Source organism: Halichoeres trimaculatus, unplaced genomic scaffold (assembly GCF_033239565.1).
Source record: "Halichoeres trimaculatus isolate MK-OKI-2021-1 unplaced genomic scaffold, fHalTri1.1 fHalTri1_scaffold_4, whole genome shotgun sequence".
Taxonomy (NCBI): Eukaryota; Metazoa; Chordata; class Actinopteri; order Labriformes; family Labridae; genus Halichoeres; species Halichoeres trimaculatus.
In genome coordinates, this window is record NW_027437182.1 from 8,897,564 (window position 1) to 8,922,344 (window position 24,781).

The 24,781-nt window shown below is 39.9% G+C and overlaps 2 protein-coding genes across 2 annotated transcripts; both read left to right on the plus strand.

Annotated features, from left to right (window-relative positions):
- Nucleotides 1-9,504: 9,504 nt before the first annotated feature.
- On the plus strand, nt 9,505-12,744 carry LOC141789258 (regulator of G-protein signaling 21). The gene is made up of 5 exons (XM_074668620.1): nt 9,505-9,680; nt 9,791-9,883; nt 9,987-10,042; nt 10,191-10,357; nt 12,275-12,744. Exons 1-5 carry the CDS (start codon nt 9,604-9,606, stop codon nt 12,458-12,460), a joined length of 579 nt encoding a protein of 192 aa, XP_074524721.1. The 5' UTR covers nt 9,505-9,603; the 3' UTR covers nt 12,461-12,744.
- A 6,477-nt stretch (nt 12,745-19,221) lies between these two features.
- On the plus strand, nt 19,222-22,043 carry LOC141789669 (regulator of G-protein signaling 21-like). Its single transcript, XM_074669207.1, has 5 exons — nt 19,222-19,464; nt 19,764-19,823; nt 20,106-20,170; nt 20,308-20,474; nt 20,576-22,043. Exons 1-5 carry the CDS (start codon nt 19,385-19,387, stop codon nt 20,762-20,764), a joined length of 561 nt encoding a protein of 186 aa, XP_074525308.1. The 5' UTR covers nt 19,222-19,384; the 3' UTR covers nt 20,765-22,043.
- The last annotated feature ends 2,738 nt before the right edge of the window (nt 22,044-24,781 follow it).

The window sequence follows — 24,781 nt, forward strand, 5'->3', positions numbered from 1 at the left end:
TTACATCACATAAATGAAAAAGGTTGAGTCAGCGTCTCATGACCAGTCCATCCTCCCTGACCACCAACCCGAGCAGACTTAATCAGTCAAACCAAAGCACCAGATTCTATCAACCTGCTTGTATCACAAAACAAACACTAATCAACCTCCAAGCGGTGCCAGCTGTGTTAAATATTCAGTTCTGTTGGTTAAGAACAATGCTGATTTGTCTCTTAACAGCAGAGTGCCACCTGAACAACCTGAAAAATAAAACAAAATAAAAACAATCTTTCACATTTCATCTCAGTTTTTTTTGGACTGAGGCAATAATGTCAGTCAATAATAGCATTTTAATTTAGAAAACATTTTGAGAGATATTTCAAATATTACTTTTAAATGGTTTGGCAGGCACAGCATGCTATTTTTGCGGCTAATGGCTGACAGGTCATCAGCAAGGAAAAGTAGAAGAGATAAGAGTCAGGTAGGGTTAAACAACACAAGAAGCTGCATAAGAGAGACATGAAAGATGTGAACACATGTTTTTGATTAAGGCAACAAGGAAATGGTAACAACCTTTCAACTTGTGCAGCAGCATAACTTTTAAGAAGAGCTGTGGTCATTTTATGCCTCAGGCCAATAAGCCAATGGAAAAACATTAACGTTTGACTTGACTTAAAATGAAAATATAAAGGTTGATATGACTTTAATCCAAAAGTCAGCAAAAGAAGAGCTACCAACATGTTGATGATTTAGACAGTAATCAAACCAGTTTGCCAGAGTTTTTAAAAAATGTTGGTTTTAGTGACGTAAAGCTGCAGTTTCATGTGAATGACAGGCGCAAAAGTATAAATATATATGCAGTTTCCCAAATACCTGGCTATGAGTGGACATGGCCTAAGAATTTGGGGTTCATTGAGTTTTGATGTCAGTGAGGCACATTTTTAAGATAAAAAGAATGGAAGGAGTGATTGTTTTGTGGAGATGCAGAGTAAGGTATCATCAGTGTAGCAAGGAAAGTTGGGAGGTGGTTTAAGGGGGCACAAAAAGACGAACAGAAGTGGACCAAGAACTGATCCTTGGGGGATACCATATGCAACAAGGTTGGTTTTGGATTTGCAATTAATGATGGAGATGAACTGAAATCTTTGAAATTAAAGATGGCAATAAGCTTTCTCCTGCTGCACAGCCATCTCTCATCCATAAAGAACAGAAACCTAAAGAAGTGTGTTGTTTTGCATAAGAATCTTCTGACCGCACAAGTCTTCTGTGCCACAGAGTTGTGTTAAAACAGTTTCTTGTGAGACAATTTTAGGAACTGGACTACAACAAGCAGAGTATCTTTGTATCGCTTTATGTGGAAATGTGATGTAAAGTAAGTACAGAAAGTCCTCACATCCTCCGCGTTCACTGGTCACTTATACAGATAAGATGTACAGCTCCACTGGTTTCAGAGACCAGAGGGATTCACAGGGTCAGACGGGCAGAGACCAGTTACCATGGCTTCTAATCCTTACAAAACCTCAACAAGATCATCAGAAATTACTCTGTGTGCTCACTGCTACAGCAGCACCTTCATGCATGGCCCTATGCATGCTGGGATGTCAGATGCTTAACTGTTCCAGGAGCCAAATTTACTCAAGGTTATCAGTAGTCATCTCTTTCACAGACTTTATTTCCATAAGTGAACACAGTGCAGGAGTTCCTCACAATAAAATTGTGCAGAACAAAAAAGTACAAAGCAGGTAATTATTCACACTTAAGCCTGTCTGAAAATGAACACTCTGCTTGTTTATTATATGATAACATCATATATGTTTAACTTTGACCTGAGCAGTGCAGCAGTCACTAATCAAACTAAAGTGAAAGCTCCTACTTCTCCACAGCCCTCCGTTTGCTTCCAGTTTATTATTCCTGCTGTATGCTTTCATATCTCACAGGACACACTTCCTGTCAATCAGACGGGCCCACTCTGATGAAATATTTCTTGATTTTCCATTATTATGTAACACTAATGTCCCAATAGCTCTGCAGAAAACATCTGAAGGATGGTGATAAAAGTGGAATGAAAGGGGGATATTGCTGACAGTGAAGGGAAATTCTGCCTCTGTGGACACACCGCAGAGTTATACAATTTATTCTTACAAATACAACAGTGTGGGTGCAACAAAGAGAGGCAGTTTGGAATAGAATTAGGTTGTCAGATCCTGTGATAGCAGGATTTGTCCTCTGAATTTAGATTTGAAAAAAATAATTATGTGGAAAAGAAAAAGTCATTGACTAGTGACATAAACTTTGACCAAATAATTCCATTTTTATGTTCACCAAGTTCTAACTTTAAGTATCTGTCAACTCAAGCTTAAACATATATACGTTAAATGACATAAATAAAAGTGATGACAAGACAATGGGACAAAGAGTGAAGAAAGCCTCAAAGTTCCTCAAAAAAATCAGTCAAAACCATGAGTGAAATGTCCTGAATAAGTCATTTGCAAAATACTCCCCTTTTTCTTTCATGTACTAAAACTTTAGGTAAGAGGAAACTCTGATTTATTGTGTGTGTGGCATAGGAAGAGGGGTGTTTAGTCTGCAGTAGCTTTTGGAGAAAAAGAACACCAGTAAGTGTAAGCTACGGAAGATTTCAGCACACAGCGGAAGAACAGTCACCCATAGAGAAACTACATCTGAGGAGTATAGCTTTTTTTTTCATTCACAGTAGATCAGGTCCATTTTCATACAGCCCTGAGCTTTCATCTTACAATGTGTTGAATATGTCGCTGAAATGACTCATGCTCTAAATTATGTGTACGATAACATTTTCTGTCAGGTGCACAAACAAAACCTAAGTATTTCTAGTAATTTCTCACCTGTAAGAAATCTTACAAGTAATGTGTTCAAATCAACGTGTACATCAGGATGTGAAAAAACACAATCGAGGACCTAAGACTAGATTAAAGTAAGAAATGGTACAGAAAAGTGGTTCAGAATGGAGAGTAGGAAATATTTAGGGATGTCATTTAATTGAACATTTTAATTGAGAAGAAGCTGAGTTTGCTGATGTTCATGCAGCACATGGCACTGCAGAAAACTAACCACTTATCAGCTGGAAAAAGATGTGACATCGAGGGATACTGGTAATACAGCTGTTGAGTCAGTGTAGGCTGGGGATGGGGAACTTTTTGCACGTTTGGTGTGGTGCTACCCAGTGTATTAATCATAGAATGCAGACTCTGCAAAGATGCTTCATTCATAATTTTCTGCACATGTATAGTACCACAAAAACTTGTGGCATATGCTAGGACACATATGCAACACATCAGTCAGATCCAGTGGCGGCTGCTGGTTAGTCAAGGAGGGGAAGCTAATTTTTTCCAGCCTACGTCATAAATTTGTTTATTTATTTAAATGTAAATTCTACCCTGCATGCCAGCTTGCTAGCAGCTGGAGCTGCTACGTGAGACTACAACAGGCTGTAAGTGTGAGTGACAGGGGGAGAAGCCCTGCAGCTGTAGCTTTAGCTGCTTATTGGTGAAAAGAGAGAGAATCTTTAAACACAACACTCGTTGTTTTTAAGAAAGGTAAACTTGCTGGGGATCGATAAAGCTTCTGGATCAGTCCGAAACAACTGACTGTAAAACTGAAAAGATGCTCCGGTGGACAGTTATACTTCAAGATCGCTGACTGGCTCATTTCATTGTCAATCAAAAAGGGATTCGGCCTCAGACAGATCATCCAATCATCATGCAGAAGCCCAGCATCCAGGCCAGCCCACTGTTCCATGGACCCCCAGAGACGCCCAGCGTCCGAGGGCGGGACAAAGCCCAGCGTTTATCCAATGACTGTCCAGTTTCCACAGTGGAACAAACCACTCTAAGCTTCCCCGCTGAAGTCAGAAGACGCCCAGCATCCAACTGTGTTAAAGCGCTGAGACGCTGCAGAGATGAATAAGAAGGAGGTCGAGCCAGTTACCTGTGATAGGTTGCTGATTCTGAACAAAAGATGAAGGGATTTTAGCGCATATTTTGTCAATTAAATGTACACACAGCGGTACATATCACCACTTTTTTGGGGACATTTTAGGGGAAGCTGAGCTTCCCTTGCAGTCTTAGAGCAATCACCACTGGTCAGATCAGTCAATCTCTGTGGTATTTAATTAATATAAAAAGTTAATGCTTGTGCTCTCATTATTCCTAAGATCATCATGATGCTGCACTTTTGACGGAACAAAAATAAAAAAAACTGACATTTTCAGTGAATGACATTCCCAGAACAACTCCGGTACATTCAGTACAAACACTCTTTCGTTTTCCACCTGAAAAAAAATGCACTGTGACGTAATCACTGGGTGTTTAGGAGTGGCAGGGATGTGGGCGTGGGGATACGGTAAAAAAACACACTCACCACACTCACATTAGGGGTAAAAATAGCTCTGCAAACATGCCTTCTTTTGGAGATTCTCCAAAAAAAAAAAAAAGGAGTGTTTGTTTTTTGTGCATCTTATATGTGTGCATCTCTGATACGGCTCATCTAGTTTGGCTTTTTTCAGATGTCACCAGAACAGAGCCCTGCATTTACACTATGACTGGACCCTCTCTGAAGTGCTCTACATTGGGACAAAGTCAGTCACAAACTCTGACAGCACATTTCTTTTGGTGAAGCTGAAATATACTAGAGGGTAGATTGACAGTTAAAGCTTTGGTTACAGAATAACTCACAATCTAACAAATATCATCAATGTCAAACCTATCCAATTCCTCTTTTAACTGACACATTTAATGGGCTGCTTACCAAGACCAAAAGTTTGACTGAACTACTCTTTTAGAATCCATTATGCTTCCAATGGCACACACAATTAAGGGCACATAAAAGATGGAAACATAAGTTACAGGGTACTGACATGCACTGGTAGACCGTATAAATGTGTTTGTACAAGTTTACATGATTAAGTATGTATCATTATGAACTCTGGTTAATGACTCTGCAATGTAAATAGAGTTTATGGACAGGGCGTCACCAAAGTTAAAGGAAGGGAAGAACACTGTCAAACATACAAATACAGCAGGATGTTCGAACAGCAAACAAATGCAGTCTGAGTAAATTTCAGTTGACAAGGCAAAAAAATCAAATAAAATGAAAACATAAGAAAACAAGTGACACAAATGACTTGTTGGCTAACTGAACAATGACTTTTAGATGTTTCAGCTACTTCACCTGAGTGTCATGTGTTTGAAAAAGAAATAAAAACAAGTTCCACAGAACAAACTGTGCTGTCAGGTGATCCATGTGGTGCTCTCAGTCATCAACTATTTTCCACTTCCATGCCAAGCAGCAGCCAAGAGGAAATCAGCCCACTGTGTGATGAGGGAGTGACTCACTCATTCATTCATCTTTGATTCAAGTGTCTGCCACTTCAGTAGAGCTATTGTGACACTTAAAGAAGCTCAATTTTTGGAGCCACAATGATTTGTAATACGTGTTACTGGCAGCTGTTTAAGTGGACGTGACCTACTTTGAATGTTTTCCAAATCCCAGAGGCAAGAATGATCAATAATCCACATCTTTTGGTTTTCTTTGTATTGGTTTATGACTCAGATCTATAAACAACGGGGTGGTGAGTTTCATAAAGCTCTTTTTTTAACATCAATTATTTAAGAACAAGTTTGGTGTCATCTGCATAAAAACCACCCAGAATATATGCAGATGGACTTCAGTTTCTTTCATTCAAGGAAGGAAAATATGTGTCACAATATATCTTTAGAAGGAAAGACAAAAAAAAAAGTTTTGAGAAAAGCTTTAGTTGATTTTGGGGCCAAGTTCATCAGACCTTAAAAGTCGTGATTCAAACGTCTGGGTCAGAGGCCCGCAAGTGGTCCAGAGAGGAGAGAATTATCTGTTGACCTAATTTTGAATTGTTTTCTCAAAGAAGCCCATTCAGATCTTCATAAATAATAACATGTTGTGCTAAAAGGTCTACTTCCAGGAGGTCAATGAGAAATTTGAAACAAGTGGCCTGAAACTGACAACAGCTACCTCAGCTACACCTCGAAACAAACACAACCTGTATCACAAGATGAGGAGTTACATAACTGAAAAGGCTGCTTATCTGTCTTGAAGAGGAAACAATGAGATCATTTGAGTCAACATATCAATAAGATATGTGAACTAGTACCACAAATTATGCCGGCTGACAAAAGACCTGTTTCATTTCATTTTCAGAAGGTGTGTTCGAGGTGATTCACAGGGCAGAATTAAAACAGTGTTCAGTTAAGTTTTAGACATCTGTGATGTTTGAATTTAATGAGTAACTCAGACATGCTTACTGTTTCAATGACAACAATTTCTCTGTTACTTGGAATCTAGGTCCATTTTTCCCTTTGTTTTCGGTGTCCACTAACCTGACATGCCAGACGATACGGACAGTTTCATATATCCGCCAGGAAATATTTCACTAGTTCATCTGGGTCGCAGCTCTTCAGATTTGTTTTCAGAGGTGGGACCTTCAAAAATAATCAGCAGCTGGTGATTGAACGACCATTTTGATTGACACACTCACCACAGACCAATCCACATCAAACCCGGGTATGGCATAGCTTATGTGCGCCGCTGCTGAGAAACAATAGATGATCAACTATCAGAACACAAGAAACAATTGCGATAATGGCGTTAGACGACTGCTGTCGTTTTTGTTAAGTTAACTTAAGAATCAAAGGAACGCTGACAAGTACGAAAGTCTGGTGACGCAGCTTTAGCCTCTTGTCCCTGATTAGGCCGGTTAAAATTTAGCCGAGTGAATTTGTTGGTCAATGAAGCCTGGTAAGATAGATCTGCAGGATTTCAGAAACTGAATTACGCTGGCCCATCTGCTCTGCAAGGTTAGGTGTCCACCAAAAATCAAACTCTTTGCTAAATTCTCTGCAGTGCCTTCTATCAGCAGCTACATTTGTCTGCACAAAACTCAGCCATTAGAAAGTAGAACATTGAAGTTTTTTGCACTTCTTCCCCTGAATAAATAAATGGGTTGCCTTTGCAGAAAATGAAGCTGCGAGAGATGAGAGTGAACCACAACAGTGCATTTCCAGGCCGCAGACTCTACATATCGCACTACTCTAAACACTCGTGTACGATTATAGAGGTTTTCAGTTATTTCTGCTCACCAAAGAGCACTTCCCTTTGACAAGCCCGGCTGATCATGATTACATTCTGAAAGCTTGGTTAACTCATTTCATTCTCTAAATTCTCTCACGGTTTGGCTGAAAGTACCTTTCAGTCAAGCATGCAATATGAAGGGTGTCGCCTGCTGAGAAGTCAACTCCGTAACATCGCACGTGCGTCAATTATAACTCTTGTGACTGGAAAGTTTGAAGCCAAACCCACTTCATCTTTCTCCAAGCCACAAACACTCCACTGTACGCGTAGAAGAGACCCCCGAGGGAGTCCTAAAAAGCACCACACACCCACATCATCACCCTCGCCCAAAGGGACACACAGGCACCAGCTTTGTGTGTGGTAAACTTTCCACCACTGTTTCAGCCTGTTTCGTAGGAGTCTGCTAGAGGGGCTGTGTTGTACTGATTTGCATCCAAAATGCAGGTTGAGAAAAGACCCCAGAGGGATGTGTGTGGGTATGAAAAAAAAAGACATTATCTGTTCTGTTTGGTTTCTGTTCATGGAGGAACTTCCCAGCTAACTTCCTGTCTTCTGTAATGCTTTTTTGCATTGTGTCCTCACATGATTCAGTTCATGATACAGTTCGCTTTTCTTTCCCCTTGAATATCTTTGAACAGTCTCCCAAATTTCCTACTCTTTGGCTCATTATTTTCAACTTCTTTTGTCCTTCTACTCTGAACTGTTTGGTATTTAGAGGCTCAAGTACAATCCGGATGTCAAAATTGCAACTTCTATGCTAGAGTTTCTGAGAAAGCGGTCTTTATCTTTATCCTTCTTTATTATACATTACTACCTCACCTGCTGCCATATTGAAAATGGTAAACTTATAAAACACTTATCCGGTATTTATTGCCACATAAAGGTGATTTTAAAGCTATCTGTCTCACTCACTCACACACCATACTCAGGCACTGGTCCAGAATGCTAATAACAGGTGACCACCAGCATTACAATACCTTTCATACGCATCTTACATAAATGTTCGAGTGCCATGCTCAAAAACACTTGATTTAGGATTAACTCCAAGTTTGAGAGTTTACCTTCTACTGTTCTGTTAAGTTCACACTTTTTAGTTTAGCTATCCTTTTTCCCATCCACTTCCTGCCTTTGTGATTGTTGTCCCTGCCCTCATTGGTTTTGACCTGTGCCCCATCACCTTATGTATATGTAGTTTACATCTCTCTTTGTCCTGGGTCTCTTTGTTCTGTCATGTCAAGAGTGTTTCCAGAGGTCTGTCTTGTATCAAAGTTATCAATTAAGCACCTTTTCTTTACTATATTTGAAAGATAGTTAATTACTGAGAGTAAAGGTTGCTACTTCAATTGGCTTTTCCCAGCATTGCTTTTATTTTTTTCACCCTGTAGCACTATATATATATATATATATATATATATATATATATATATATATATATATATATATATATATATATATATATATATATATAATTTATGTATTTATTTATTTATTATTTATTTAGGGGGGTAGTGAGATAAAGATCCCTTTTTTGTTGCAATTTCTGAGTTGTACACTTGGGGTCTTTAAGTTGGGTCCTGTCACCCGCTTACTACAATAACACTTCCTCAGGAATTTAAAAAAAAAAAGAAAAAAGTCACTTTTGTCACATTAGTTACTAATCTATCATGTAAATCCAAATCTATTTACAGTTGTGAACAACAGACGTGGTTGGACATCTTTCTTTATTTTTATTGCGGATAAACAAAAGAAGAAGAGACTTCAACACGTATCATCTGTACATAAACTACACAGACAGTAAAATACCTCTACACTTCCAAGACACTGACACACCTTTTCCCAGATGATGATTAACTGGTCATTCTTTTATTGCTAAAAGTCTGTCTGGTTGTGTTTTGTTTGTGCATGCACAGATGCACTTAATAATTTTTGTTATGATTTCTGCTTTCCCTTTGTGTTTAACTTCAAAGATGTAATATGTTAATATCTAAATAAACACAAATGAAGATGTTTAAACTGCTTTTTTTCCTCTGTACTTTAAAAATGAATATAATATAGGAATCATATCGGAACTGGATCACTTTGATCTATGTTCTTACCAAATAAAAACAGAGATTAATGACACAGTTACACAATGTTATGTGTCTGACAGTTAGCTGTTCCATTGTGATATGTCCCACCCTGCTTCAGTTACGGGCATGTTCTCAGGCCTCAGTCGACCTTTGAGATTTTCTCTTTATTCAGCTTTTCAACCAACTCTCGCTGGAATTTTACAGCCATGAGTCATAAACTGCAGCGATTGAGTCTGAGCAGCAGCCGCCTGTATGATTACCCAGCAGGCATTAGGAAACCTGTACCAGCAGGCCCTCAGCGTCATCGGTGAACACCTTCCCTGCCAGTTGTAGGGTGAGTGCTAAAAGGAGACAGTGTTATTTTTACAGACACAGACTACTGAAGCTCTTTAAGAGGATCAGGGATGTTAAAATGCCGAAACTTTTGTTTTCAAAGATTAGGCTTTACGAAATTAAGGATCTGATGCAAAATGTGAGGCGGCCCAGAAGGTAAGACAGACAATCCAATCATATTGAGTAATGTAGAGTTAAGCTGACAGGATTCTTCTTTTGTAATCAAAACACAAACATTAAAAAGTTTATCTAAATTTATTCTACAGAATAGATATCCTGAACCGAAAGAGGCACAAGAAGGATATCCAAAACCTCATGGTACAAAAGATAAAAGAGGAGGCCTTTACTTCAAAGCACAGGTAAAGAATGTTTTAAGGTTTTCATTCTTTATATATTTTTTATTTCATCTTATCTATTTATTTATGTATTTTACAATAAAATTAAAACCTTCCACTTTTTTAGTTGGCAGGCTGACCATGAAATCTACCCAACCATGGAAAAACTGCTCCGGGATAAAAGTAAGAGAACAGATGGACGGATATTCTTTAGCCGTATCTGGAAATCATACTTAAAACAAGTCTCACACAGAATCTAATTTCTGAATCTTCCCATGGAAGAAAAAAGTTTTGAATTCTAAAAAAATAAAAACAAATTCTCCCCTCACAGAATGCCTTGCAGCATTTCGGACCTTCCTACAGTCAGAGTTCAGTGAAGAAAACATCGATTTCTGGCTCGCGTGTGAAGACTTCAGGTCAACCGCCTCAACTGACGACCTTCATTGGAAAGCAGAAAAGATTTATCAGGAGTTCATCGAGCCCACGGCCTGCAGAGAGGTCAGTTAGTCTGCTGGTGGAGCTGAATGAATTTTCATCTTCGTTCTTCTGCAATGTGGTTTAGGTATTGACCAGAATATTCACCATTTCCCCCAAACTGAGATTACACAACAGGGGAAAGTAATGTTGCATCAGCTTGTGAATAAAATGCCTCATGTTAGCAAGAAGGATGAGAAAAATTCACAAAGTGGATGAAGAAACAAGATCACAGCATGTCACAACTCTCACTGTGCTGTAGTGCTGTAGGCTGTAACATCTTCAGAGTTGGCACACTGAGGTGAAGATATATCCTGTGGGGTGTGGTTCACAAGTATCAGCTCTGAGATCAGATGAGAGTCTGTTCCTCAAATGTGAATGTCTTGATTTCAAAACTTTCAACACCCATGAAGTTTTTACTCAATATAAAAGGTGATGTCCACCTCACAGTTAGATGGAAGATAGAAGAAAACGGTCTATTACACTTAACACTGGTACTCTGCTGCTCTTTAAAGAGGGGTACTCTGCCCTTCAATTACCTAAACACTGATATAAAGTAACTGGGTGTTCAGACCAAACGTGGGCAAATTTTCAAACCTCTCATATTTATATGTTGTAGAAATCCCTGAATCTGTCCATAAACTGATCAAAACAGGCTGTTCCAAAAATAGCACAAGACCTCCACGAGACTTGCTGTGATGATGAGGTCACCATAAAAGGATCTCCAAACTGGTTCATGGCACAATGGAGGGGACGGGCCTCAAACACCAAGGTCTGCACATAGCTCCACCCCTGACAGGCTTCCCAAAAGGGGAGCCAATTAGAGTGAAGGGGGCTTGTGGAGTGGGAAGCCTTAAAGAAACATTAACTAAAGGCTGAAACAAGAGTTTCTTAAAATACCAGTGAGAGAAAAAGGGGATTATGTTGGGGCTGTAAATTGTGGTGGGAAAGCGTGAAGGCTAAAAAAAAACAAACACAAAGCCCCAAAACCCCTCTTTAAGTTTTGCAAGATGAAAGATGTTGCCTCAGCTAGCTTTGAGAAGGAGGATGGGGGATGATTAGTTTATTCTTGGCCTTACTTATTGATTATTTAAGGGTACTGCATGCAGTACACATAGCTCTGCCCCTGACAGGCCTCCAAAGGGGGAGCCAATTAGAGTGAAGATGGTTGGTGGAGCAGGGAGCCTTAAAGAGACAGCAGCTAAAGGCTGAAACAAGAGTTTCTTAAAATACCAGTGAGAGAAAAAGGGGGTTTTGGGGGGCTGTAAACTATGGTGGGATAGCATGAAGGCTGAGAAAAAAAAAGCACAAAACCCTTCTTTAAGTTGTGGAAGATGAAAGATGTCATCTCAGCTAGCTTTGAGGAGGAATTGGGGATGATTGGTTTATTTTTGGCATCACTTATTCATTATTTAAGGGTACAGTATGCAGTGTTTACCAGAATTAATCAGAAAAGATCTGGTAGAAATGGAAAAGAAAAACTTTGATTGTATTTAAACGTGCATTATTACCTAAATATGAAAAAGTGAGTCCTCTTTCTTCTACTGTGGAACAGGATTATCAAAGTAGTTAATGCTTACAATTTTGTATTCAGTGTGTGGCTTTTCAAATCAATTGGTTGGAAGAAAAAGAAGAGGAGGAGGAGGGATTTTATGCACAAAATAATTTGAATTGTTTTAAAAAGGAGGAATTTATCACATTAACCATGTATCACAACAGCTTCTTCTCCTCAAAGACCACCATCACTTCATTCCCAGGAGGGGTGAGCAAGGGGAAGCTTCATCAGTCAATCACGGCCTTACCAGAAGTCGTGCATGAAGCTAGCTGAAGATGAATTCTTCTAGCTAGATAAATTCTTCTGGCTAACACGTGGGTTAAAAAGAACAATGCATTTTTTTGTGAACATCATTATTCACTGTTTTTCTGCTATTTCCTCTCCAGATCAATGTGGACCACCATATCAGAGAGAAGATCAAGAAGTCTTTGGAGAATCCGAGCCCGTCATGCTTCGACGAGGCACAGAGACACGTTTATCTCCTGATGGAAAGAGACTCTTGCCCCAGATTCCTGCACTCAGAAGCCTATCTGAGGCTAAAGCAGAAATCAAGGACTCTTTGGTACATTTAAGAATCAAAACACTGCATCTACCATAAGCTGTGTGTGAGAAGCGGACAAGAAGTGGCTGCTGTTATGTCACCTATTAGTTGGTGACATGTGAGACGTTGAGTTTTATAGTTTGGCTTCTCCCATCTTGTTTTTGGAAATAGAGCTATATGATCTGAAAGAAAAGGCTGAACCACAGGAAAATAGTTAGTAAATGCTTAACCCAAGTTTTTTCTGCAAAATGGATTATGAGTTTCTGCTTTTTGTTTTACTAATATGGCAACTTACATTGCCTGGCTTAAAACAGAGGTGACACAATGTACCCAACCTCAAATCCTTTCTTTAACTTGACAACCAAAAGTTAGCCTAATTCATATCATACTTTCTTGTGATTTGTTTTCAAGATACAACTAAATTCAAAGATATAAACATTCAGATGTATGAAAAAGACCTGAACAAGAGACTGAAACCATAAAAATGGTTCAACAATGCTTTTCCATTTCTCATGTTTGTCCATTTTTTGCTGCTTAGCTGATTTTTTTTTTTTTAATGCAGGAGAAAAGGTTTGTTAAGGTTGGTTCATGAAACGTTGTGGAGGGTCAAATAGCAAGTCAAACACCAAGAAAGAAAAGTCATGTATGAGGGCAAAAGTCTGGGGGTAAATGAACGCTGTCACTACATATCAGTGAAGAAGATGCAGAACTATAAAGTTGTTTGAAATACAGTATGTGCTACCTGAAAGTCTCTGTAAGTTTAGGTGGTGTTACAGTATGAAAAAGAATGATAAATGAATGGTTCATGACGTGTGGAATTATGGGAAATAAATTCCTTTTTATAAAACTGGGTATGTTTTCATACGTGGTGAGTTGGTTCCACCTTTTCTGTGATGTGTAATCTCATACATCTGAGGGTTTCCATGCCGTCAGAAGTTGTGAGACAAAGGTTTATATTTATCTGACTGTCTGTCTGACTGGAGGCGAAGAGATGGGCATGAGTCAGGAAGAAAAAAGAGAAGAGTTTCCACAGTTCGCCCAGCAAGGAGATTCTGTCTCTGGTCACATGTTTGATATATCCTCTAATTAGGTTCAGAGATGACTCCACACACCAGCAATAGGGTTTACCAAACTGGAAAAAAGTAACCCTTCAGTAACCCTTGATCCCTCTCAGCTCTGTAAATGGCCTTATTCTGAAGGATTGTGCCTTAAAAAGGAGTACTGAGGCAGCTAATAATAGCTCAGGGGCTTAAACGACAACACTGGAGTCATCAGACAACCTGAGGCGTAACAGATCAGCCCGAATGTGCTGCCTTGTTAGGGGAATAATCTCATCATCTGCGGACAATGATGGCAGAGATACACAAACTGCTTTACCCAGAGATATAACCTGCTCAGATGGTCTCTGGGAAAAGATAGTGAAATATTTTATTTATAAAAACAAATAAAGTCAAGGTTCTGCTTTTAAAATCTAAGCTTTACATTTTTGGTTTGTTTTTTCATGTTTTTTTATTTCACAATTATGGTGTCAAACAGTTATTCCTCTGAAGCATGTTTTATTTCTTCCAAGTTGTAAAGTGCTGAAAAACAAGGCATACTGCTTCAAGAGGGTGTTTTAAATCTGCTTTGTTTGAAAAGCAAAAGACAGAGACTTCACAGATTACCTGTAATATAAGTAAAATAAATAACTATACTATAATGTTTTTCACAGACAAAAAGTCAAGTAGAAAACCTATAGAAATAAAGTAGATAAACAAAATAAATAACAGGTGAGGTAGTGATGTATAACAAAACAGAATAAAAGTAAAATTCCTGTTGTCAGGCAAACCATCCATCCATCCATTTTCTATACCGCTTATCCTGTTTAGGGTCGCGGGTGGCTGGAGCCTATCCCAGCAATCATTGGGCGAGAGGCAGGGTACACCCTGGACTGGTCGCCAGTCAATCGCAGGGCTAACACATAGACAGACAACGATGCACGCACACACTCACACCTAGGGACAATTTGGTGTGACCAATTAACCTGGTCAGCATGTTTTTGGACTGTGGGAGGAAGCCGGAGTACCCGGAGAGAACCCACGCATGCACGGGGACAACATGAAAACTCCACACAGAAAGACCCACCGGCCAAGGTGGGGATTTGAACCGGTGACCTTCTTGCTGTGAGGCTGCAGCGCTAACCGTTGCACCACCGTGCAGCCCTCAGGCAAACCAAAGATATGGTAATTTGAAAAGACATTCCTGGAATATTTAAAAAAAGACATCAAAAAAAAAAAAAAAAGAAAGAAAAAAGAAGGGGTGGGCATTTTGTCCGTGAGTGCATTATTTCAATCAAATGTAGCTCTGTCTCTCTGGTTAACACTTATTTCTGATAAACCCTAAGGAGTCCAGCACAGTTCCCTCTGCCTGTTGACACTGTGGTAAAAACATCAGATACTATCTTAGGCTGGTCTTTGGAAGGGGGGAAAAATGACACAGATGTGACAGGGCTTGGAGCTCTTTGGACCAGGTATTAAAAATAAAATTCTATTGCTATTGGATGCCACAGTGTTGACATATCACTTAACACAGAGCAGACTGACTAGAACAAGAGGTGGTGCACTGAAACCACCTGAAAGCAGCTGCTGACTTTCAGAATAAAATAAACCATCTTTACACCAGACTGTTTTTAACTTTACAACAATAATAAACCAATATAGTTAGCAGAGCCAGGCCAGGAGTCAAAAGGTTTGAGGACTTACCACCCAACACAAACCATGAGAGGCTCATCATTGGCAAGGAAAGTGTGAAAACTTCTTTGTTTCCAGACTCCAGCTGTCTGGCAGCCCTGCTACGTGCTGGACTGAACAGATCAAAAAATCAGGGAGCAAGCAGACAACGGGCAACGAAGCAGAGGCTGACATGGATCTAGTGAAAGCGGTACTTTATACCAGCCTCAAGTTTTAAAGTCACCAAGGTCCTTCTCATCCTATCAGGATTCTAATTTGACTATGCTTAACTTTACATTATCTCTTACTTGAGAGGCAGCTTGTAAATCAATTAAGTCTAAAAAAAAATGAAACCAAGAGGTGATAACATTTCATGCTTACTCATCTGCTCTCAGAAACACACTTGTGACATTACTCCATTTTAAACTAACCTTCTAACTAAGTTGTTGTACAAATCAAAGTTCTGTAGATTCAATTTGAGAAGAATAAAAGTTATTTTATGTAAGAAGTAACACACCTATCCCTATGTATGAACCGACTGAGCCATCAGCTTGCTTAACCTCAACAGAGAAAGCTGGGTAAATTAGCATGACTATGCAGAAGTGAAGCGAGTTGCAAAAACACATTGAGGCAGAGAAACAGCGGATGATAAAACAGCAGAAGTGTTGCAAGAACAAGTACAAGAATCATCATGATGTTGGATGAAATAAAGTCGAATAAATATATTTTTAAAAAATATGGTCAGAATAATCAGAGTACTGCTGACCCTGAATTTCCACCTACATAAATCTGTTTTTGCACAAAGTTGTTTTTGGTGTGCAGACTTTGCAGCTCTCCAAAGTCAAACGTCAGTAGCTGTGAGTACACTAGGGTGTCAGAGGTTGTTCCTGATACATGACAGAGGTCTCACATCTCCTGCATCACATGGCGCTATATCCTTCACACACAATCTGTCACTGTTTTCACACAGCTCAGCATGGTAACCATAGTAACAAAAAAGGAAGTGAGCACTGTTGATGGCAGAGTTAGTCAAGCCCGTCACACTTGGGGAACTTCACAGATCTGAATGCTACAGGCTAACAGCTGTAGCATGGTGCCATGTTCCTTCACAGGGTAACTGTGGAGACGCAATCAGGTATTAAAGGGACAGCTTTCAGCTCGCAGTGTTTGGTGTCTCTTCGTAACGCTTCAGCACTTATAACCGTGTTTGGGCAGAAAAGGGAGAGCAGCATCAGTGAGGCCGAGCCAAAGGGCAGGGTGTAAGAGAACGGCCCCGGGCATCAGAAAAAAGAGTGGCTGAAGGCTAAAAAAACTACATTTAATCAGTTTCCTGATAACACAGAAGTCTTCCAAGGTATTTTAAGCACCCTCTGAATCCATTTTTTCTGGGTGTTCTGCCAGATTCTGCTCCCTCTTCTTTAAAGTGAGCAGAACTTTTGTTGTTGGAGAAATTACAAAGGAGAATCCAGGCTGGATAAGATGCAGACATGGTGGTCTTTTGGGGTGTAAACGAGATCTACATTTTTACACATATAGATTTAAAAGTCAACTGACAGTCTGTAGCAGGGTTATGATGTATTTGCATTGAGGCTGATTACCTGTGATGGTTGGTTTGGGTTCATATGGCTTTAAAGTACCTTTTAGACAAATTTGCTTAATCATCAGAGAGTTTAGCATGAAAAATTGAGTAGAGATTAGTCTTTTACTTCGCCCCCAAAAATGAGTAGGAAGACACCCTATCAGTGTGAAGACTGTGGCAGATGGTGTTACACGTACAGCCTGAGAGCAAGAAGAAGTAGATACATTTGGAGGGAGTGGGAGAGTCTTTTTAAAATCTTACATAAGAGATTTCTACATTTTCAGTGGTGCACTTAGGCAGAGAGAAAAGTTAACTGCGTAGCCTCACATTCTTACTTCAAAGACTTTGTTCAAGAAGTAAAGCCTGGTTTGTACTTCCGGTAGCCAAGGCAGTCATGAGCACTACGTAGTTCTGTGTTGATGTGCATGAGTCACTTCACAATTTTCCTCCAAAACACATGGGGGCAGTGTGGTCAATTTGATTGACAGATTGCATGTTTCTGGTCGTGCTATGTTGCTACTTTTTACTGCGATTCAGAGCATTTGCAGAGATTCTGAAAATGTAGTAAATACTAGAATCAAGATCCTGCGGTTGTGGTTTGTGTTGGTATCTTCCATTACTTAAAGACTGACTAACATTTAGTTACCAAAACAAGCAATTTTGACCTGACTGATCTTTAATTTTGGATATCACTCCATTGGTGGATGCCTTGTTGGCTCAGGAAGTCATTAGCCACAGTTTAAGCTTTGACCTTAGGCTTTCGCAACAGAAGATCAATAGCTGTGCTACTGTTAGTAATACTACATGCACAGCCATAGAGTCAACTCAGATATGCAGGTCAGTTTCAAAGACATAGAAAATCACAAAGACAGATCTTCATTGATCATCATTTCCTTTTAGTTGTCTGTTTCTTTCGTATTTTCTAGTTATGTTGCCAGCTAAACTTTTTTCAAATCTTTTCTTCTCTTTCAATCCAACACCCTGTCATCAGCCTAACTCATATAAACACTGGAAGTCAAAGGAACCGGGAAAACACACTTTGAGTCAGTTGTGTTTAATGTGTGTTCATGGCTAAAGAAAATGATGCTCTCCTGACACTGATCAGCGTATGACTCCTACACGTCTTTGTCATCCGCGAAAGAATCATTTATGTTTCAGAAGCTGACAACAAAAACCTCTTCACTCAGTAAGAGAAGGTTAGCCTTGAGCTTTTCATGCATTTTTCATTCATCTACCTTAGTAACTTCACACCTGAAACACTGTGGATGCCCTAAAGCAAAAACTATCTGAAAGTGTGCTGCGTTATCAAAACTTTAACATCTCTCTCTGGCCGTTAAAGCTGCTCTGAACACTTTTCTCTTTGCTGGAAAATACTTTCTGAAAGCTGCTCTGGTCTGAGCGTGACCCTGCCTTCAAGATAAGACAAAAGTTCAGGATGGGATGTTGAAGCCCATAAATTCCCACAGCTCGTTCTTCAGCAGCCTTTTTAACGCCAGACAAAATAGATCACGGACCAGCGCTGACTTAAAGGACACATACAAAGTCAAGGGTCAGTGCTAGAAAAGCTAATTTCAGCTAACGCCACAGACTCGCCAAGAAACTGTCCGGTTCACTACAAGTTCTCACACCAAGACTCAATTTCAGGCCAGGCTAAGTTATCTCTTTTCAGCCCTGTCTGCTCCAAGGCCTTTTAACAACTAACAGCCTCAAATGTAGGAGCCAGTGGTTTGTCAAGTGTGTATCAACTGGCATCAGCATGAGGATCCATTCATGTTCGTTTTTGTAGCTGCTGACCTTTTCCTGAGCTAAAGTCAAGATTGTACCCCAATTGATGGAAAATATCTTTATATCAAGTCACAAAAAGTCTTCTGAAGTGGATTTCCTTGGCCATGTTGTCTCACATATTAACCACAGTCTGATGTAGAAGTGGAGATAGCTCTATTCATGAGCGGATGAACAGTAGGGGTTTCGACGATTAAGCAAAACTGTAACACAAGCGGTCATGATGTGACGTCGAGACAAAGTTTCTGACTTCCTATCGCTTTGCTGAGTCTGTTGTAATCCATTTGCTGTTTCCTCTTTCTTACATTCAGCATGATCCTTGCAGTGCATGAGTTTTCACCACACTTATGAAATTTCCTTTGTGGGACACGATAATTGTTGATGTTTTGTTAGCCCCTCTGTCATTCTGAAACTAGCGTCACCAAACTGACCAAAAGACAGTCAATGTGTAAAGGTCATGATTTGCCTATCACTGTTACAGTAATTTGCATCTGTTCTCCAGATTAAAAATAACACAGAGACACAATGCCGGGTGTTTTGCTCATCCCGTCAGCAGGAGTGAAAGATCTGCAGCAGAAAGACAGGAACAGACGTAGGAAGACTTAATAGGGAGAAGAGGCATCAAGAGGAGGGAGGCACACATGCAGCACAGCGTGCGTATGTGTTGCTTCTGACAGTGAGGTGGGAGGAGAGGAGGAACAGGAGAAGGAGGAGGAAGGGGTGCTTCCTCTTCAGTCTGGGGCTGAGCTGCTGATGTATCCCAGTAGTCCGTAGCAACAGGAAACCTTGGTATAAAAAGCAGCGTTGCAGGGGGAACCCTCCTAAGAGTCTCTCAGCCGCAGCATGACCAGGACGGAGAGCCTGAGAGTTTGGACTTAACAAAACAATGCCCAGCCTAACCGTCGAACCCCTCAACACAGATCAGCTCATCATGGACAGAGATGACAGGAAGAGAAACAAGAACATGTGAGTGAAACTTTGACTTGATGCTTGTGTGGGCTTTCAGTAATGTTTGGTTTTATGGAATGCTTGTATTTTTGAAGCCGGAGTTAGCATTTTGGGTTCTCACGGCAAAGAACATTACTGATGCTTCATCCTCCAAAAAAGGTTAAAGCTAACAATGTTATCTAACTTCAGCTCCCCACATGCTCCATTTTTCTAATTACTTACATGCCAAACATGCTTGGATGGATTCACTTGAAGCAGATTTAACAGCAGTTAATCCTGTAGAGCTATATATTCATGTATGTCTTATCTCTACTCAGTGGAAAGAACTTTATGTGCCGACTCCAAGGCATGTTCTCACACTCATCAAGCTCTGAGAGGTAAGGGGACTTATGGAGTGTTTTGCATACATTTCAGTTTTAAAATAGCCAGCCTGCCTCTATCATTTCCATCTATGGCATCATGAAAGGATTCAAATGAACTAGAGACACCATGTTTGCTTTGGCACAGCACACAAGTGAACCAACAGATCCCATGGTTGGACATTTTTGTACAAAGTTGATAAGCACATCTGCTCTGCTTTCTTGATTAGACCTCCTCTCTGTGCTGGCAGCTTAATTTTTTACCAAAGCTTGAGTAATGAAACTTAAATTCTCTCCTAGCAGGTTGACTTTAGAAGACACCCAACAATGGTCACAGTCACTGGAGCGGCTTCTGGACTCTAAATGTAGGTTCATTTTCCCCTCGGGGACACATGTGCAGCTAAAATCAGAACATGATGAAGAGTCAAAAGAGGAAACTTGATGTCCCAAAAAAAGAGGTTTCAGGTTACTGATGCTTTGTGTGTTTCCTTGCTCTCCTCAGATGGATTAGCTACTTTTCGCAACTTTCTCAAATCTGAATACAGTGATGAGAATATTGAGTTCTGGCTCACCTGTGAGGATTACAAGAAGATCAAGTCTTCATTCAGGATGTCCTCAAGAGCTAAGAAGATTTATGAGCAGTTTGTCAAAGCAGAATCACCGAAAGAGGTAACTTTTGCATTCATGTGCTCATCTTTAAATCCTGTTACAACAGATCAAAAGTGGGGAAGACTAAGTGTTGAATCTCTGAACTCTCCATCTCATTCCAGATCAACATCGACTATCACACCCGAGAGCAGATCAAAAGGAACGTCAAGTCTCCCACCCTGCACTGCTTTGAAGAAGCTCAGAAGATAGTTTACGGACTGATGGAAAGAGACTCGTATCCGCGGTTCCTCCGCTCGGACATTTACAGAACTCTCCTTGAAAACCTTTCTGCTGACGCCGCAAAGGGTTGAGAAGTGCTGATGCAGGGGGGAAAGAGAGAGAACGGACTTAAAACACATAACTGGAATGTTTGCGCTCCTTCAGGAGGAAGGACTGAACACAAAGAAGGAAGGAAGGTCGAGCTGCACGCCACGGACGCATACAAAGACCACGTATTTCCGGCGACAGACCCCAGAAGTGAACTGTAGAGGACAGCCAGGCTGAGAAGTTCACACCTGAGGACCAGGCAGTTAAAGAAGAAAAAAACAGAGCAGGTTTGATAGAAAGGACTCTTTAGTGTGTGTTTGCACTGGATTAATCTGTGTGTGCAGGTCGCTTCACCGCTTCTGACTGTGAACAAATCAGAGGCCTGCTCCACAAAGCTGCAGCGGACCTCCTTTGGCCTTCTTTGCAGAGGTGTTTCCTGTGCAGATAACAGTAGTGGATGTACGATGCAACGGTCACACTTGACTACTTGTGTGCTCATGTGTGCTCGTGTGTGTGTGTGTGTTTGTGTGTGTCTCAGAGAGCAAGAGGGAGTGAGGAGGACTGTGTACTTGTAGCTTTTAAGTGCTACTGACAGAATAAGCTGTCGCAATAAGAGTTGGCCAATTATCCGCCGACAGCACAAAGGAAGCCAGCAAATCCATAGCGGACAGAGGACTCGATAGTGATGTGCCATCCTTAGTAAAGGGTTGCAGAAGGCCACTTAGTTCTGCAAGAGGCAATCTGGGACACTTTCAAAGGAGATTTTTCCTTTCCTTTCCTTTCTTTTTTTAAATGTGACTGCCTCCAGATCCTTTCTGGATTCAAGCTGCCTTTAAGTGAAATGTTGTGCTATTGTTTGATATCCTGAGGGTTGATCACTGCAAAAGAAAAGTAGTTTTTATTTAAATTCAAATATAGGATGAGTATATTTTTAAGTGCACACATTTTGGAGGAAGTGGGACTTAACTCTGCACTACAGCAACTTAGAAGTCCCCTGTTTCACGCCCGGTGAATTTAATTCGAAATCGTGAAGCCGTGTCTTAGTCAGCCAAAGTCTTACAGCACTTAAGAGTTGTGATTTTATGTAATAAACTATCTGAGTGAACTTATTATAGAGATAGGATGTGTCACCTTGCATGATAGGATGGTAAACTCCTTGTACACCCTGAGAACAAGTTACTGCTTCCAAAAGCATGATGTTTGAATGTATTTCTAGGAGTTGAGAATAATGTTAACTTAAAGTTAAACAATGCATTATTTATTGTTAATTGTCACTATTTGAGTACAAAGTTTGTTGCAGTGTTGGCGTGTCTGTTAGTGATTTCAAAGACATTAAATTATTTAAATTGCTTCTTGAAACAAAGTGACCTTTTCTTTAATGCAGCTTCTCGTTTCACTGACTGATGTTATAACAGGGGATTAGAATATTAATGGTATGTTTGCATTAAGGCTGTGATATGTTTGAAGCAATAAGCATGGAAACATGAAGGCAGTGCCAAGGTTTGTAGAGCCACAGATTTATTTTCACTACGGAGAAGTTGTTGGCGAGAGTGAGCACTTAATCGTAATAACTGTGTACAGTAGATTTCTTAAAAATAGAGCTCCTGGTTCTTCAAGTTCAAACTGTTTCAGCCTTTCAGTGAAGAAACTTCTAGATGTTACTCTCATTGGGAAGATGCACATTCACAATAGGAACATTTGTATTACCAAAAGCCATAAAAACCCTGCATGACCTCAGTCTGCTTTCAGGTTTATGCACCAACATAAAGTAGTTCTTCCAGATAATGAAAGAGGATTTATGGCATTTCCTGTTATCCTTTTTCATTATCACTGAAAAGCATCTGAAGGCTCGAAAGTTAAGTGCAGTAGTGATGTGCTCCTTTTTAGAAACAGGAAGCCTGTAGGATGGGCCTCTTGTGAAATAAGTCGATGTGAGAAGTGAGATTCTGTCTGCAATGAAGCTGATCTGTGTCATATGAAACGCTTTCATTTTATAAAAAAGAAAAAAAAAAAGTATTTCTGGGAAAGTCTTATAAATCTTCAAAATCTTGGTTTTGAACGAAAGAAACATGAGAAGAAAAGAAATTCAGCAAAATGGTAACAGCTGATTATTGTCTCAACTTAATTTGAACATTCAGAACTTTTTAGCGCTATTTTCTGACACAATAGGAGGATGTGGATGTGAGGCAACAGCACAGATGCCTTGAGCCATCTGCTTATGTTTCTGCTTCGTTCATTTCCCCATGAAGGGCTCTTCTTTTTTACTTAAACCTGCCTTTAAATGATTTTTTTGTGTGTGTGCATTTACAGGATTCTCAACATGTTCACCACACTTTCCCAGTATGGCGCTCACTAAGATAAATAAGAGGAGGTCAGATGTTAGTTCATGTTATCATCTACTCTAAAATAAAAAAAAAAAGAAAAGAAAGAAACTGGTGAAAAATCTAACTGACTTAAAAAGGCAGTGTTTCTGCTTCCAGTCAGACATTAGCTGGCCACTATCAAAATATCATCAAAAGACATGCTATCTTACAGAAATCTGACACAAATGGTAACATATATTTAGTACCAGCTACTGTTTCTAGATTACTTTTAAGCATATATTTCTACTATTGTCCCAAGATACCTTATTTACTGCCTGATCTTAGCTTTCTTTGGGCAGATTCCAAAAATATCCTTTGGGTAGCAATTTTGAAACAAGTCAAGGATTCCTTGCTCGGCTGTTTTTTTAGGACCCAAAACAGAAAACGTTTCTTTCAGCTTTCCTCTTTCCCTTATTTAATCAATCTGTGTAGTAAGGTTAAGGAACAACTTTAGCAGAGGAACTACTAACAAATGAAAGACCTTGTCACTTTACAACAAGCAAAAAGTTGTATTGAACTAAGAAAAGAAGCGTTAAAAAGATCTGCTCCCAAAACAAATGCACATCTTGGCAAGAGTACTGTCTTTAGGACAATGGGTGCTGGTGCTCAACTAGAAAACCACCAGTTGTGGCTACAGGTGTCACAGCAATTCACGCGGAATAAAAAAGGAACTTTAAATAAGAGATAATGTTTAGTAGACTGGTGTTTACTTGGAATTAGAAGCAGGGTGAGCAGAGTCTCACCCTGAAGGGATGCACTCACTGGATCTGCTGCTGCTGGATTGCAGATTTAATGTCTTCACTTGGGGAATATTTCTCTTATTGGAACTTTATTGGTGACCCAGTAAAATTTTATTGGCTGTAGATGGTCCCTGAGCAGTAAAATAACCTCTTATATTTGCTTTTCTGCAAGTTTTTATTGGTGCGAATCGTTCTTTATGTTGTTGACTCACCCAACATCCCTCCATGGATCAATGAATTTATGTTTTACTACTTTCAGCTGCCAAATTCTCAGTGCTGGATGAAAACCGGGGACAAAGACCTTAAAGATTCAACACATTAAAAAAAGAGAGAATTCTGCTGTTACAACAGGATGTATTTGTGACCACTTCAGATCTTGATGGCGTAAAGCAAAGGAAGAAGAGTCAATGGTGAGGTCACAATCGAGGAAACCAGAAGGAAGCAGCATTGATGTAAAACAGGTTTCAACATGACCACCCTCACAGTCTGACAGGAAGGTGACTCAAACAGAGATGCTTAAAAGAGTGAAGCTGCTGACAGAAGGCTTGTAATCATCAGAGGGGAATTGAACTTCGATATGCAATAGGGGCCATTACACCTCTTTCTTGGTCTTAGGTAACATACACTAAGCACATCACCTGGGTACAACAAATACATTGTGCTAATTTTATCATGTGTACATACTGGAAATAGTTCAAAACCTGTGCAAACAGACCTCAAACCCCGCCTTCAAATGACACGAGCATTGAGACATGAACAAGAAAGCGACTCCACAGTACTTTCTTTGTTTCACCTGGTTTTGTGGAGGTGTTGCTCCAGCTTTTTTGGATCCTTTGAGATTAAATGTCTGAGCTGCAAAATCGGACCATAACATCAATCAGAAGACAATTCAGACACATTGACGAGCTTTCAATGATAATTAATGCTCTATTGAAGTTAAATTCCCACTAATGCAGTA

What these genes read in the sequence shown, in the direction of transcription:
- LOC141789669 (XM_074669207.1), top strand. Translation starts at nt 19,385, where the DNA reads ATGCCCAGCCTAACCGTCGAACCCCTCAACACAGATCAGCTCATCATG. An exon ending in GCGGCTTCTGGACTCTAAAT is followed by an intron (nt 20,171 to 20,307) that starts GTAGGTTCATTT and finishes TGCTCTCCTCAG; the next exon opens with ATGGATTAGCTACTTTTCGC. An exon ending in AAGCAGAATCACCGAAAGAG is followed by an intron (nt 20,475 to 20,575) that starts GTAACTTTTGCA and finishes ATCTCATTCCAG; the next exon opens with ATCAACATCGACTATCACAC.
- LOC141789258 (XM_074668620.1), top strand. Translation starts at nt 9,604, where the DNA reads ATGCCGAAACTTTTGTTTTCAAAGATTAGGCTTTACGAAATTAAGGAT. An exon ending in AATGTGAGGCGGCCCAGAAG is followed by an intron (nt 9,681 to 9,790) that starts GTAAGACAGACA and finishes TTTATTCTACAG; the next exon opens with AATAGATATCCTGAACCGAA. An exon ending in AGCCCACGGCCTGCAGAGAG is followed by an intron (nt 10,358 to 12,274) that starts GTCAGTTAGTCT and finishes TTTCCTCTCCAG; the next exon opens with ATCAATGTGGACCACCATAT.